The sequence below is a fragment of the Gorilla gorilla genome, chromosome 10, assembly GCF_029281585.2.
Source record: "Gorilla gorilla gorilla isolate KB3781 chromosome 10, NHGRI_mGorGor1-v2.1_pri, whole genome shotgun sequence".
Taxonomy (NCBI): Eukaryota; Metazoa; Chordata; class Mammalia; order Primates; family Hominidae; genus Gorilla; species Gorilla gorilla.
Genome location: NC_073234.2, coordinates 147,540,379 through 147,556,301, shown reverse-complemented (window position 1 = coordinate 147,556,301; position 15,923 = coordinate 147,540,379). Strand labels below are relative to the sequence as shown.

At 49.2% G+C, this 15,923-nt stretch overlaps 1 protein-coding gene across 18 annotated transcripts in view; it reads right to left on the bottom strand.

The window, feature by feature from the left end:
- Positions 1-15,923, bottom strand: part of EP400 (E1A binding protein p400) — a 131,753-nt gene that overhangs the window by 20,714 nt on the left and 95,116 nt on the right. For all 18 annotated transcript variants that reach the window (XM_055357666.2, XM_055357663.2, XM_019038568.4 and 15 more), the window contains 12 exons: positions 15,796-15,879; positions 15,212-15,346; positions 14,808-14,852; positions 14,570-14,723; positions 13,964-14,205; positions 13,624-13,797; positions 9,074-9,210; positions 8,878-8,934; positions 6,310-6,388; positions 5,937-6,191; positions 4,491-4,536; positions 4,302-4,411 (listed from right to left, as the gene is read on the bottom strand). In XM_055357666.2, coding sequence (XP_055213641.1) covers positions 4,302-4,411; positions 4,491-4,536; positions 5,937-6,191; positions 6,310-6,388; positions 8,878-8,934; positions 9,074-9,210; positions 13,624-13,797; positions 13,964-14,205; positions 14,570-14,723; positions 14,808-14,852; positions 15,212-15,346; positions 15,796-15,879 — 1,518 coding nt within the window. The remainder of the gene's footprint in view (positions 1-4,301; positions 4,412-4,490; positions 4,537-5,936; positions 6,192-6,309; positions 6,389-8,877; positions 8,935-9,073; positions 9,211-13,623; positions 13,798-13,963; positions 14,206-14,569; positions 14,724-14,807; positions 14,853-15,211; positions 15,347-15,795; positions 15,880-15,923) is intronic.

Sequence of the window (15,923 nt, the reverse complement as noted above, 5' to 3'; positions counted from 1 at the left end):
ACAGGCCTATCCAGTGTCTGTCATTCCGCTGATTCTCACTCATAATGCCTTCTCTTTTCTGTTTAGTTATTTTGTATTCTATTGTATTGTACTGTATTATACTAGAAAACTATTTGTGGAGATTCTCAGAAGTCAAGAAAGCATAATCCTCCAGAGAGAATCTGCATTTGCTCCAGGTCAGCTGCCCAGGAACATGCCCACTGAAGCAGGTAGACTTCACTTGATGTGAGGGAGTGCGGGAGATACTTTTAAGGTAATATCGACTTGAGCTGCAAACTACCCTGTGGTTTCAACCTCTCGGGGGCCGTCCCCACCGTGCTCCACTGCTCAATCCAAGGGCAACTCTTCTTTTGACCCCTGAAGGCCAAGGGCAGATGGATTCTGCTTCTGGTTCACTCCCGCTCTAAAGGGTTAGCCACCTGGGGCCCTACCTCGGTGTATCAATAGTTTCCTTTTTAGATTCTCCACCTTGGCCCAGCCTTGGACTTGAATTCGAGTTACCTCATTCCACAAGCTGAAATTTATTTTCAAGGCAAACATGACTTCAGTGAATCCTGTTTCTCTCTCTGAGTTTCTTCCCTCCCTTAGATTTGGGCCTGATAATTAATATTCTTGTCAATTCCTTGAAGCTTTAAAAATTTGTATCCAATAACTTCCGTTCTTTTCATTAAGAGGTAGTATAAAAATAACTTAACTCATCTTGTTACCAGAAACAGAAGTCATCCTTTTCTGGACTCCTTAAACAGTTTTCGCATCCCAACTATTCAGGAAGCTGAGGTGGGAGGATTGCTTCAGCCTGTGAGTGTGAGTGTGAGTGTGACTGCACCCCTGCACTCCAGCCAGAGCAACAGCAAGATGCTGTCGCAAAAAAAAAAAAAAAAAAGGAAGAAATCATTTTTCTCCTTAGCCTCTTCTACTCTAATCAATTCTACATATGTAGGATCACGTTAATTTTCCTAGAACTTCTCTCTGCTCTAAGACCGTTAAGGGCTCCCCACTGCCTGGTGAATAAAATCCATAGTCTAGGCCGGGCGTGGTGGCTCATGCCTGTAACCCCAGCACTTTGGGAGGCTGAGGTGGGTGGATCACGAGGTCAGGAGTTCAAGACCAGCCAGGCCAAGATGGTGAGACCCCGTCTCTACCAAAAATACAAAAATTAGCCAGGTACGGTGGCGGGCACCTGTAATCCCAGCTACTCGGGAGGCTGAGGCAGAATCACCTGAACCCAGGAGGCAGAGGTTGCAGTGAGCCGAGATTGCACCACTGCACTTTAGCCTGGGTGACAGGGAGAGACTCTGTCTCAAAAAAAAAAAAAAAAAAAATCCATAGTCTGTAGCCCAATATCCAAAGCCCAGTACAATCTAGCCTCAATATTACAAAGTGCCAAGCACACAGAAGCCACTCAATAAAAACTTTTTAAAGGCAGGGAACCACTGTTTCTCTGTTAATATCTTTTGTGTTCCATTCAAACAGAACAACACGCCATTCTCCATGCACGCCATTCCCTTCCCCTCAGACCCTCCGCTCACACGACTGGCCCTGCATTCAGAAGGGCCAGTTCTGTGGATGACGTACTTTCTGTCCTCCTGAAGCCCAACATCACTTTCTCCTGAAAGCCTTCTCTGAGTCCCCCGAGTACAATCACACATGTCCACCACTGCTATCTGCACCTCTCTCATGTTCCAGCCACAGCACTACAAGGCCCCCATGAAAGCACACTGTGTCTTGGGCCCACAGTGCCAGGAAGAATGTCTTGTCCATTAAGAGCCACTCAAAAATATGTCGTGAATGAAATGCTTTACATTTTAAAATACCACAAAGAACAGGTCTTTTTCAAAATAAAACGCTAAATGCAGTGATTCTGGCTTGGTACCCTCATAGAAACAGTGGTATTGGTCATACGGGATGTTCCAAACGCCTCAGGCCTAACAGCTTCTGCTATCTACTGCAGTGACAGAGCCTGAAGTTGTTTACTGCCAAGCAGAAAGTGAAATAATCTTAAAGTCACATACTAGAAAAACTGTGTGTATATATATTCTACTGCTTAAGAGTGTTTTAGGGGGATTTATTGAAGGGTAATTTACAGAGTACAATATATGGTTCTATGAATTCTGACGGACACATTATCATCACGTAGCTACTGCCATGACCCCACCACTCCCAACGTTCTCGAATTCCTCTCCGTAGTGGAGCCCCTCCCGCACCTGGCAATCATTCATCTGTTTTCTGTTATTGAAACGGAGTCATACAGCATATGAAGTTTTCTGAAACTGTTCACTTAGCTGCAAAATGCATCTGAGAGTCCTCCATGGAGATGCATGTCTCAGGCGTTCATTCTTTTGTATTGCTTGGTAGGACTGGGCTGTATGAATGTACCATGGCTTATCAGCCCATGCAACAGCTGAAGGGCATTTAGGCTGTTTTCTTTTCCAGCAATCCTGAATAAAGCCACTATAAACATTGGTGTTGAGGGTTCTTGTTCTGGCGTTTGCACTTCTCTTGGGGAAGTACCTAGCAGCAGAACTGCGAAGCTGCATGGTAAAAGTAGGCTTGGTTTTATAAGAAACTGTTTTAGGAAGCGACTGTGGACTCTGCATTCCCACAACCTTGTGAGAGGGTCCCTTGCTGCTTCCATGACCGCCAGCCTTCTGTTTCTGAAGCCACTCTCCCAGGCACATTGTGGTGTATCACTGTGGTTGTAAAAATCTGCATTCCCCTGATGACTCATGGCACTGCACACCTTTTCAGGTATTTATCTGTTATTCTTCTAGCTTCCTGGTGAAGTGACTGCTCCATCTTCTGCCCATTTTATACAGTTGCTTGTTTTCTTACTATTGAGTTGGAGAATCTTTATATTTTCTCCCAGTCTATACTTTTCGTTTTCTTACTATTTCTCAAGGAGCAGAAGTCCTTAATTTTGATGAAGCCTAACGTATTAATTTTTCTTCATGATTCACAGGCTTCTGGTATCCTAAGAAATCTCTGCCTAAACCAAAGTAGCACAGATTTTCTCCTAAAAATGCTACTGTTTTGGCTTACAGTGTAGTTTTTGCTTTTACATGCAGGCCTGTGATCCACCTGGAGTGCCTTTCATATTCCGTGTGAGTTACGGGCCAAGGCTCATTGTTTTGCACATGGCTGCCCAACTGTTACAGCACCGTTTGCTGACAAGACAGTCTGTTCACCACTGAATTCCCTTGGCACTTTTACTGAGGTCAACTGAAAATGTGTGTGTGTGTGTGTGTGCGTGTGTGTGTTGGGGAGGGGTCTATTTCTGGACTCTCTATCCAATTCCATTATCTACACATCTATCCTGCCAATGCTCCATCATCTAGGCTACTACAGCAACGACATCTTCACAGGAAAGATGCTTTTCAAAACCCAAGAGAGACTACATTCTACTTGCCAAAGCACTGACTTTGAAGCATCGTTTCTTCTCATTCAGGGTATGTTGCCCCTGGGTCTGTGAACTGTTTGGAAAATTGAGATACAAATCTGAGCTCCTTATTCTCACTTGTGTTTGGTTCTGATGAGGAAACACCCAAGAGAAGCAGGTGGTCCCAGGGCGCCACATGGCTCTGCACCTTTGCCTAGGCGCCTCCTCTCCACCTGGGTGGGCTGCACCCACCGCTTCCCACACCTGGGGTCTCCACGTTCCGTAGAAACTGCCCGCTCCTCCCATGCCCGCCTGCTCCTTGCACACACCCAGCCATGCCCTCGTGTGATGCCGTGTCCCCTCCCCCAAAACTACGCCCCCAAGAGGGCTGTCATCTCTTAGCTTCCCCACATGGGCACAGTGACAAGCACATGGGGGGCACCTGCAGCAACAGAATCAGCAGCGGACCCTCACATCCCGCCTACCTCCTATCTAAAATCATCCTACGGGGAGGGGACAGTTCACACACACACACACCCTCCTACACTTCACACACACACACACAGCCCTACACCTCACACACACAGCCCCTACACTTCACACACACCCCCCTACACTTCACACACACCCCCCTACACTTCACACATGCCCCCCTACACCTCACACACATACCCCTACACCACACACACACACACACACACACACCCCACCTCATTTTCATCCCTCATACAGAATGGAAACCATCCCCTAAACAGCTGAATGTTTCTGAAATCAACATACTCATCAGCTACTTATTTTATGAAATTCAAACTAGACAGTTTTTCACCAATGGAATACTTAAAAAGAAGAAGAAGAATTAACAGACAAGCAAATAATTTTGGCAGAATGCAGTCAAAGTGCACAACCCAGGTGAAGCGCAACTCACAGTCAAGGCCCCAGGAGCCACTGGCGACGCCAGGCGCTTGTTGATGGACTGGAAGGTGGCAGCTGGGACCCCTGCGATGGTGTTCACGATCACATTTCCACTCACGGCGCCTGCGGAGACAGGCAGGCATAAGGCAACAGCGCCAGGAGAAATGGGGTCCACATTTCAGCATCTCTGTATTTGTCTTACCAGTGGGCATGCTCGTCCCAGTAACTGATGTTTTAATGGTTCCTGCCTATTTAAAAAAAAAAAAATCCATTTGAATTTCACGTCAGGCTCTCCCCTGCATAAACCCTCCAAAGATTTGAATTTCATGTCAGGCTCTCCCTGCATAAACTCTCCAAAGGCTTCCACTTCATTCAGAATCAAATCCAAACTCCACGACATTCACACAGCCACCCGTCCCATCCTCCCCAGCTCATTCCACCCGGCGGTGCCCCCACCCTCTGTCTACCTGCTGTCCCTCCACCCCTATCCCATTGTCCCTCCACCCCAGGGACCCTCCATCCCACTGTCCCTCCACTCCTCCGTCCCTCCACTCCATTCATCCACCCTCTGTCCCTCACCACCTGAGTCCAGCCACACTGACCTTTCTGGCCCCCATATCAGCCAAGCTCAGGGCCTCTGTACTTGCTGTTTTTGTTCTTCTTATGACCAACTCCTTGTCATTCAGGCCTTAGCTCAAATGCCAAGTCCTCAGAAAGGTGTTTCCTAACAAGCCAGTCCTGCATTGTGCCACCCTGACTCCTCCCGCCAGCATTTAAAATGATCCCTTTGGCTGCCTCCCTCCCCTGTAGGACGTGGCTCCAGAATGTGGGCACTGCCCATCTTGCCCACCTTGCACCAAGTAAGTATTCACAAAGATCTCTTTTGAATAAATGAGGAATGAAGTTGCCTGAGTACATATAAAAATTCCACTACAGCAAACAATTTTCTAAAAACTACTGCAGGAAATGGTTCTATGTAACAAAAATATTTTTATGCCTGCCTGGTAGTCCAAAGTGTGGGTTTCCCCAATTTAGCACAGCTCCTATTCTCTGCAGGTGTGATTCTGCGCATATGATTTCAGCGTCTGTGTGGCACACGGACGCACACAGTACAGAGATACACCAGAGCGTGGTGTGCACGGCCACAGTCCGCAGTTCCGCACCCTGCCTTTCTTTTCACAATGCTTCTTGTGTGCTTTACAGCTTTTCTACAACAGGCATTAAAGACTGATGTGTGTGTGTGAGCACACATGGGCATGCTTTGAGACGCCGACACAGACAGTACCTGCTCTCTAAGTGTGTAGGAAGTCAAGAAGTGAATGCTTCACAGGTATGTTTTACAAAACCCAGGCAATTACAAACTTCCCAGCCACCTCCACTAAAAGGAGCTGCCTCTACCTGCCAAATCCAATAAAGCCACTAAGCCCACAAAAGCCCTGGAGGAGAGAAATGGCAGAATCCGGGTGAAAACACACAATTCCTCTGGGGTGAGACTAAGCCTTTTCCCATTTCTTCAGAGGAAGGTCTACAAGCTGGAAATGTGCTAGAACTGGCAACAAGTCTTCGTTTCAACAGACAGCACTTGAATCAAGCGCAGGTGTGGGTGACTTCCCGGGGAGGGGAAGCCCAGGAGGAGGCCCCTGCTCACCAGCACGGCTGCACTGCCCCCCGTCGTGATTGCGGGCTGCGCCTTCGCTGGGGCCTGCACAGGCTGCGGCTGGGTCTGGGGCTGTGGCTGGGGTTGGGGCTGGACAGCTGGTGGCCCTGCTGGCGGCTGGCTGCCCGCTGCCTGTGGTTGTGGCAGCGGTGGCGGTGGCTGCTGCGGGGGTGGTGGGGGCTGCGGCTGGGGCGGGGGCGGCTGGGCCACGGCCGGCTGCTGTGCCTTCTGCTGATCAGCCAGAGCCTGAGGGGCCAGGAAGGAAGAGGAGCCACTGGAGGGGCAGACCCGGCCTGCACACCCCCTGGATGAAGTCACAGTCACCACATTTTCCCACTCAAGCAGAAGGGCCCAGGGCGCTGACCTTTTTCTCTTTTGCGATTCGCTCTGCACGGAGAGATGCCACCTGGATGGGAGGCAGCGGCTTGTCATAGTTGATTCCACTGAAAGACAGACGCAAAGGTTAAAAACATACAGGCAAGTTTTAAGATAGACAAGTACCACGTACCCTAGAAACACCATGCTGCCAAGTGCTGGGGCAGCTCCAGCCCAAGAGACGAGGGCGTAAAGCAAGGTGCCCAATGTGCCCTGCAGGAGATCGAGCCACCCGGACCTCGTCCTCAGCCTGGCGCTGAGTCCTCTTCCTTGAGGCTGAGCTCTCGCACTCTCCAGGAAAAGTATCTCCGAATACGTCCCCAGCGTACTTGTGGCAGCCCCCAAACGCACAGCCCGCCTCATGTGTCTGCACTGTACTGGGGAAAATCTCCGTCTGTTCCTTCTGTGAGGACGCCCTCGAGTTCATCTCCAGGGAGGTAAATGGAGGGCGGGACTGTGCCTGTCTCGCTCCCCCGAGAATGCCCAGGCTCCACGCCGCGCAGGCCCGCAGCAGGTCCAAGGTCCATAAATATTAGTAGGGTGAATTAACTCATTTAATCGACAACATCAATCAAATGACGGGTCTGTGCTCCCAGACACTAGAGTCCCAGCGATCACAGCACTCACATCAGACAACAAACAGGTAAAATGTGCAGTGGGTCTGAAGACGTACTGGCTGCTATGGAAGAAAACAGCAGGGCAGGGCTGCAATTCTCAACAGTGCGCTCTGAAAACATCTCACGAGGGCAGTTAAGTGAAGGGCTGGGGCGCGGCTGCCAGCACGCTCAGGGAGCACCAAGGGGCTGAAAGCCAGGGCCAGGCGACTCAGAGCGTGGGCAGTAGGGAGTCCTGGGGGTTTGCGGAGATGGGCCCTGAGCCAACTCCTTCTGACAAGGATCACTCCACTACTGTGCGGAAAGGGGGCCACAGAACGAGGAAGCCTCCCAACTCCGCCACTGTGTGACAACTGTGGGCGGCAAGCCACCCAGGTGCCGAGGCAAGAGACCAAGGACACGAGCTGTTCCAGTGTAATAAAATATAAAACAAGAATAGTTATAGCAGATATAGATCTTAGATATGATTATCTATGAATATCATTAATCATTAGTTGGTAGCAATTACTCTTTATTCCAATATTATAATAATCCTCGCTCTATAATCATAACCTAGGAAAAGCCAGGCCATACAGAGATAGGAGCTGAGGGGACACAGTGAGAAGTGACAAGACGACAAGCGTGCGAGCCTTCTGTTATGCCCGGACAGGGCCACCAGAGGGCTCCTGGGTCTAGTGGTAACGCCAGCGTCTGGGAAGACACCCACTGCCAAGCGGACCGTGGTCTAGCAGTAGCGTTAGTGTCAAGGAAAAACACCCACTACTTAGTGGACCGGGAAAGGGAGTCTCCCTTTCCCCAGGGGAGTTTAGAGAAGACTCTACTCCTCCACCTCTTGTGGAGGGCCTGACATCAGTCAGGCCCACGCACAGTTATCCGGAGGCCTAACCGTCTCCCTGTGATGCTGTGCTTCAGTGGTCACACTCCTAGTCCGCCTTCATGTTCCATCTTGTACACCTGGCTCTGCCATTTAGTTAGCAGCAGCAAATTAGTGAAAGTACTAAAAGTCTCCAATAAGCAGAAATAATAATGTAAGATGTTTCTCTCCTCCTCTCTCTCTCTGCCTCAGCTGCCAGGCAGGGAAGGGCCCCCTGTCCAGTGGACACGTGATCCATGTGGCCTTACCTATCACTGGAGATGGCTCACACTCCTTGTCCTGCCCCTGTGTCTTGTATCCAATAAATATCAGTGCAGCCTGGCATTCGGGGCCACTACTGGTCTCCATGTCTTGGTAGTAGTGGTCCCCCAGGCCCAGCTGTCTTTTATCTCTTTGTCTTATGTCTTTATTTCTACGCTCTCTCGTCTCCGCACACGGGGAGAAACCCACCGACCCTGTAGGGTTGGACCCTAAACCAGATGCACATCATTTCATCCCAGCAGACCTCCTTTCCAACATTTTATGGAAAGAGTCCAACAGTCAGAAACGCTGCAGACACCCATGTGCCTGGCAGTAAGGTTCCACACTGGGGTTCCACCATCCATTACCCCATTTACTTTCTTGCATCTACCCACTTCTGTACCCATCCATTCATCCATTTCTCTTTTCCCCTGTATAACTTCAGGGCAAGTACACACACCCCTAAATGTGGTGTGTTCTTAAGATATGGCGAACAAAATCAGTGCCTGAGAGGTGGGGTGCGAGGAAGAAAGCCCCTTGTGGTTGGCCACATGGCCCTGACACACTCATCACATCTGTCAGCATCTTTCCCCACTGAGGGCCAGCAAGGACAATCCCTGTAACACAGAGACAGGGCAGGGCCGTCCCATGCATACCCCAGCCCACGGCAGGAAAAGCACCTCTCTCCTGCAGGTTCTGCTCACTGCCACGTCCAGCTGATGCCTGAACACGCTAAGTGCACAACGATTTGCTGAACTCACTGAACTTAGATGACACTGGAATGAAATCCTTCCAAACAGTAACAAATGTGTCACGAATAGAGAAATACCTTTCTGCCAACACAGACGCGTGCTTGGGGTTCTTCTGAAAGGGATTCATGCCAAGCCTGAAGTATAGACAGTGAGACAGCAATTATTAAATAAAGGAAATATCTGAAGAAGGGTATGTTAAAAACACATCAAAACCAAGCTTCACGCAATCTACTCAGTCATAATTAACATAAAATGAGCACTCAGGAAACATACAGAGGTTTGATTGGGGGGCTCCTCTTGCCAGCAGTCATTTTCATTAAGTCAAAGTGGCTCGTGTACAGCTGGGTGTGTGTGGCATTCTCATCCTGGGCATAGATCTGGCTCGTACGGAGAGGACGGTTGTTTTTACTCTGCAACGAAATTGACGAGAGTGCATCCGAATTAGGCAGCATGGACAGACGGCTGCGTGGGACACAGGGCTCACTGGGTGGGAATCTGAGGCTAAACTCCCCATGGCTGAACACAAACTTCCTTTTCCTGGGCCTTCTTTCCAAGTTCAGGCATAACCCAACAGTAGCGGCATTAAGTGGCTGTCGCGGCCGACTGCTGTGACACTCTCCAGTCCACGCTAACCCTTTCCAGGTGTTCTCTCACGTAAGCCCCATAATCACCCAAAGAGGGAGAGGGGACAAAACAGGTGTGCAAAGTGCCCAAGGTCACATGGCAGGTGACTGTGTGGAGCGGGCTGTGAGCCTTCACCCGCTAACACCAAGGGGCAGCACAGACTGCCATGGACAACACTGTCATCTGCCCACGGTGGACAGTGAGGCTGGCACATGCCCAATGGTGTCTCAAAGTACATTCTTGGGGTCTCTAGCAGTGCTTATGGCTGGCAGTCTTTCCTTCATAAATCGCACAGCTAAACAATAGGCCACTCAATCGTGGGCTATGTGCTCCCAAGACATCTTAGAATCCTGCAGAATTTTAAAGCAACTCCTTATCCTGTGAAGTGAACAGCTGTCCCAGGAATGCTGTCTGTGCAAGGTCACAGAGGTAGTGACAAGTCAAGACCAGGACTCAAGCACTTCCTTCCTCACCCAGGGCTCTTCCCCCATGCTCCTCTAAACTCTGGTCAAAGAGAGTGTGCCAAGGCGAAAACCAAGACTCTCACATGACACAGCAGCACAGGTCCAGGTACGGGTGTGTCTGTGCAGGTACATGTATACATGTCTGTGTGCACACACGTCCTCCACTGCTAGAAGAATGCCTTAAATTCTGAAGGCAACACCAAGGACAACCAGAACTAGAAACCAACATGCAAGGCCACAGCAGTCTGCTTCCGGAACACTGTACCATACAGGGAAGCATTCTCCTCCTACCTATTATCCTAAGAGTAAGCAAAGGGAAGAAGGGAGAAGGGGTGCATAAGAGTAATAATACCAGGCCTATCACACATGACACTGGATGGCTCAACTGAGCCAAGTCAGAGATGGAAAGACCGTGTGTCTGGTAACGGAACTCCTATGCGGGCTCTAACCAGGCACGAATGCCCTGCCCCGCATGGCTTGCTGGAGCCTCCGCAGGCTTTGAGAGGTGGGGCTGTCCCACTCAGGCACACATCCGACCACTGTCACTATCATGGGCTTCCACAGGGAGTGAGGGTCATGGAGGCTCAGGATGTCCTTTAAGGGGCTCGGCAAGTCACCATGGGGTCCTCTAATGCAAAGAGGCATGTCCTCTACGTACAGAATGAGAGGCCCTGGAGAAAATTCTAGGTCTCAGGTTTCTGTTGATTCCTAAAATACAGGTTAAGACTGAATCTTACTCTATGCTTCTGTGCACAGGCTCTTAACAAAGTGCTCCAACTTATTCAGAACATCACCCACAGCCAGGGGTGGTGGTTCATGCCTGTAATCCCAACACTTTGGGAGGCCGAGGTGGGTAGATTACCTGAGGTCAGGAGATCGAGACTAGCCTGGCCAACCTGGTGAAATTTAGGGCATTCCTCTAGCAGTAGAGGACACGCCTCTACTAAAAATACAAAAATTAGCCGGGCATGGTGGCATGCACCTGTAATCCCAGCTACTCGGGAGGCTGAGGCAGGAGAATCACTTGAACCTGAGAGGCAGAGGTTGCAGTGAGCCGAGATCGTGCCACTGCACTCCAGCCTAGGTGACAACAGTGAAATTCCCATCTAAAAAAAAAAAGAACATCACTCTCAAACTTTACAAATATTTTTGCCTTTTTCTTTGGATTAGCTTCATAAATCAGCTATAAAAGAAGACAATATTGTTGCAGGAAGTCAGGGACCCCGAACAGAGGGACTGGCCGAAGCCATGGCAGAAGAACGTGGACTGTGAAGATTTCATGGACATTTATTAGTTCCCCAAATTAATATTTTTTATAATTTCTTACGCCTGTCTTTGCTGCAATCTCTGAACATAAATTGTGAAGATTTCATGGACACTTATCACTTCCCCAGTCAATACCTTTGTGATTTCCTAGGCCTGTCTTTAATCTCTTAATCCCATCATCTTCGTAAGCTGAGGAGGATGTATGTCGCCTCAGGACCCTGTGATGATTGCGTTAACTGCACAAATTGTTTGTAGAGCATGTGTGTTTGAACAATATGAAATCTGGGCACCTCGAAAAAAGAACAGGATAACAGCAATGTTCAGGGAACAAGAGAGATAACCTTAAACTCTGACTGCCGGTGAGCCAGGCGGAACAGAGCCATATTTCTCTTCTTTCAAAAGCAAATGGGAGAAATATTGCTGAATTCATTGAATTCTTTTACTCAGCAAGGAACATCCTGAGAAAGAAAATGCGTCCCTGAGGGTAGGCCTCTGAAATGGCCGCTTTTGGTGCAGCTGTCTTTTACGGTCGCAGCTGTAGGGATGAAATAAGCCCCAGTCTCCTGTAGCCCTCCCAGGCTTATCAGGATGAGGAAATTCCTGCTTAATAAATTTTGGTCAGACTGGTTGTCTGCTCGCAAACCCTGTTTCCTGATGTTATCAATGACAGTGCCTGCCCGAAACTTCATTAACACTTTTAATTTCGCCCTGGTCCTGTAGTCCTGTGATCTTGCCCTGCCTCCATTTACCTTGTGATATTCTATTACCTTGTGAAGCATGTGATCTCTGTGACCCACACCCTATTCATACACTCCCTCCCCTTTTGAAATCACTCATAAAAGCTTGCTGGTTTTACTGGTCAGGGGGCATCACGGAACCTGCCGACATGTGATGTCTCCCCCAGACACCCAGCTTTAAAATTTCTCTTTTTTGTACTCTTTCCCTTTACTTCTCAGACCGGCCAACACTTAGGGAAAATAGAAAAGAACCTACGTGACTATCGGGGGCAGGTTCCCCCCGATACAATATTTTAGCTTTACTTTTTTTCCATAATAAGGTAATGGCTATTATTATAAATGCTTCCAAAACACAGAAAACCTAATTAATGCAAGATTCCAGGAAGTCTTATTGGTGAAGGGACCACAAAGTGGTATTACGAAGAAAACTTGCTTTTCTACGTTTAACAAAAAAACAAACAAATGCTTTGAGACAAGTGTTTTTAGAAAAATGAAAAGACAGATGACTGAAAGAGTGGGTACAGAAATAAATTAAGTGTGATGTTCGCATCCTGAGGATGGATCTGGCTACTACGGAGAAAATGTAATTCTCACAAATTAGGAACAAAAGTAAATATAATAAAAGTACTGGATGCCTGCCTCTACTATATGTGTCCCACCCTGTTCCATGCAAGATGTGCCCACAGCTCCTGTTTGGATGGGCTCCATGAGGTGAACTGAAAGGCGGTGGTCCCCACACGCCAGCATGGCACGTGCCCCTGGAAGTCAGGCAGCACATCTCCCAATGGGTGTGGACACTGGCAACGTGGGCACAGCAGAGCATGCAGACGCTGCTGGTGTGGGGGCTCTGGATGCTGTCCTGAGGCGAGAAAGGCAGGCAAGCAGCAAGAAAGAGCTGCCTGAAGAAAGCCAGATGCAGAACAGAGAGGGATGACTCAGCTCGAGGGAAGGCACGCCGCATGCATGCCTGTATGTTACTGACCAGCCGCCTGGACTCTTCGGGGGTCAAGCTACAAACCACACAGCTGACTTCTTACATGAAAGACCAATGATTTGACTACACTATATGTAAATAAACATTTGCAATACTTATAGTTAACCCTGAAACAGAGAATATTATGCTTGTCAAACCATTGCAGCCAGCCAGTCTTTCGGTACCAGAATAGCAGAGGTACCAGTAACAGACTTTTCTTTAAGTACGCCATGATCAAAACAAAGCGAGACAGCTTATCAACTTATCTTTTCATTCACCCAAAACCTTCTTGAAAATGTCTATCTATATATGACCAAGTGTTTGGATGACACCCTCATTTAAGTACGCCATGATCAAAACCCAGCGAGAGGTCTTTTCATTCATCCAAAACTTTCTTGAAAATGTATATATATATGGCCAAGTATTCAGATGACACCCTCATTATCTTAGAAATGACAATGGCAGTGCAAATGTTGGTATCAGATAAAACATCAGGTATGAGGCCTGCTGCCAACACCAAGCATGATCCCAACAAGCACAACGTGAACTCCTCCATCACTGCTCATGCCATAGGCGAGGCACAGTGCAGACACCTGACCTCGCTGGGTCCACCAGGAGCCCAAGGAGATGGACTTCACCGCAGACTCACAGGGATGAAGGAGCCCAGTCAGTGAAGAGCAGGACTGGAGCTGAAACTGCAGGCCACGGCCACCACACCTGCCTGTGTTCTCCTCGGAGGACAAACGAGACCGTGCTTACCTTCCCCTCCTCTCGTGGAATGATGACATTCTCGTAGCGATTCCGGCACTGTTTGGAAGAGCGGTAGATTCGGCTACAGGAGTTAACAACGTCACTGACAAGATCCCAATTAGGTGTGTGAGCAGGTGACACGATTGTGAGGTTCAAAGGCAGCTCCAGTAACTGCTTTACAGCCTAGAGAAGGAGATTTCAGGTAAAACAGGTGAATACACTCTAAGTCAGAAGGTCTTCCCTCTTGCCAAAGACTCCCCGCAAAGTGATCACAGTGAGCTGGATGCACGGACGTGTGGAAGAAAAATGACCGCACATGACCGCTGGCACAAAGACCACGCCCACCTACCTGCAGCAGCGCCCAGTCCTCACTGATGAGCCACTCAGGGTTGTCTTGACCAGGCTCGGCTGTGGGTTTGGCAAAAGTTGGCAGGGGCTTGGCGAACGGCACCTGCTGCTTCAGCAGGATATTCTTCTTCTGCTCCTTGCCCTCTCTGCGAATTTTCAGAAGGCCTGGTGTTGTGCGGTCAAACAGGGACCGAGGAGGGACGACCGCCTCCCCGTGACGCTGCTTCTTCTTCCTGCCTGCAGCTGAACAGAGAGGCAGTCTTCAGCAAGAGAGTAAACCAGGAGATTCCACACGGGCAAGCAAAAGACAAAGGAAACCGGTCAGGCAAGTCTGGAGGTGCCTGGGCAGAGGCCACAGAAAGCACCTGCCAAAGACAGACCTGCTTTCGGGCCTTCACAGTCAATTAGAATGAAACACGAAGGTTTCCTCACTGGAAACAACAAAACCTGTGCACATGGCCTGAGAGGCAGCGGACGGGCGTGTGATCGCTAGCCTTGCAGCAGACAGGCAGACAGCAGACAGGCAGACAGCAGAAAGTGGCTGACATGCAGGGATTCTGCAGGCCAGGGCCCCCCCCAGGTCATGTGACGCCCTCGGGATGCGCACCTGAGGGGTCTGTTTTGTGTCGCTTCCGCTCCTTCCTCACGTACACAGGGGGCAGCTTAGCCTCTGGGATGGGAGTGGCTTCATACATGAGACACATGACCGAGTCGAGGTAGATGTCGCTGTCGTCCTGCGGCGGGGTGGGCGGGGTCCAGAGCTGCATGGAGAAGGGAAGGCCCATGAGATGTGGAACTCGCAGGAAGCTGCCCACACAGACACAAAGGGAGAGGGCAGCACTCACCGGCATGACTTCTGTCTGCCCATCGACATCTTCGTAGACATACTCCTGTAGGGAACACGGCAAGCTCTGACTTCCACCAAGTCTCAGTGTCATGTTTTAAGCCACAAATCATGTACCTTCATACTCATTAAGTCTTCCAAATAAGTTCTGATCAACATGACTATTTATAAGACTTATAAATGTTTTAATCAGAGCTGGTCAATATCTAACTGACAATCTCCAAGTGTCAATTTTTAAGAAAATTGTGTTTTTAGAACATAAGTGAGGTTGTTTTGATATGAGAAGTCAAAATTCCTAGGCATTTTCTCATGTCAATGTACACAGACTTTGAACAAGCCAAACATGGCTGAACAAGTGCCCCTCAGCAGTGGGGCAAGAGGGCAGGAGGGCCCCGGGCCGGGTACCATGCTGTAGGCATCCTCTCGCGTGTAGGTCAGGAGCTCCGCCTCCTCCTGCTCCAGCCGCAGCCGGGCCTCCCTCTCCTGCAGGGTCTTCAGGTTCCAGAACTCCCATGCCCTCACTGCAGTCATCACTGCGTCCTGACGGGGAGAGCAGCAAGAACTTTCAGGATCAGGAGTGCAGCTCAGAGCAGCCCCCGAGTCCCTGCTCCAGGTCTCCCTGTTGTCTCAGAGCCACGTGTTCTCTACACACACTGCTCCACAATGCATCACGCCCACAAGCAGCAGCCTGCTGCAAATCCGATCAAAGACATCGAGGGCAGAACAAGCCCCACGGTCCCTACGGGGGTAGAACAAGCTCCACGGTCCCTACGCGGGGAGAACAAGCCCCATGGTCCCTACACGGGGGTGAACAAGCTCCACAGTCCCTACGGGCTTCTCGAGACTCTCTTCATTTTAAGTTCGTTTCCAAACTTGTGGGTTTTGGCTTTTGTGACTTTAATTTAACGAAGTCACATTTACTTCAAATCAAACTTAACTCTGAAAATACTGCAAATTTTTTTTCACTGACCAAAAGTTGATTCTCTTACCTCACCGTTTCTCTCTTTTTCTTGCTCAATGGAAGTATGGAATAATTCCAGGTAATTTAAAGCATATTTTTCAATTGGTGTAAGCTGTTCCAAAAGTATATTTTTTGAATAGGGTTAATAGCAAGTTA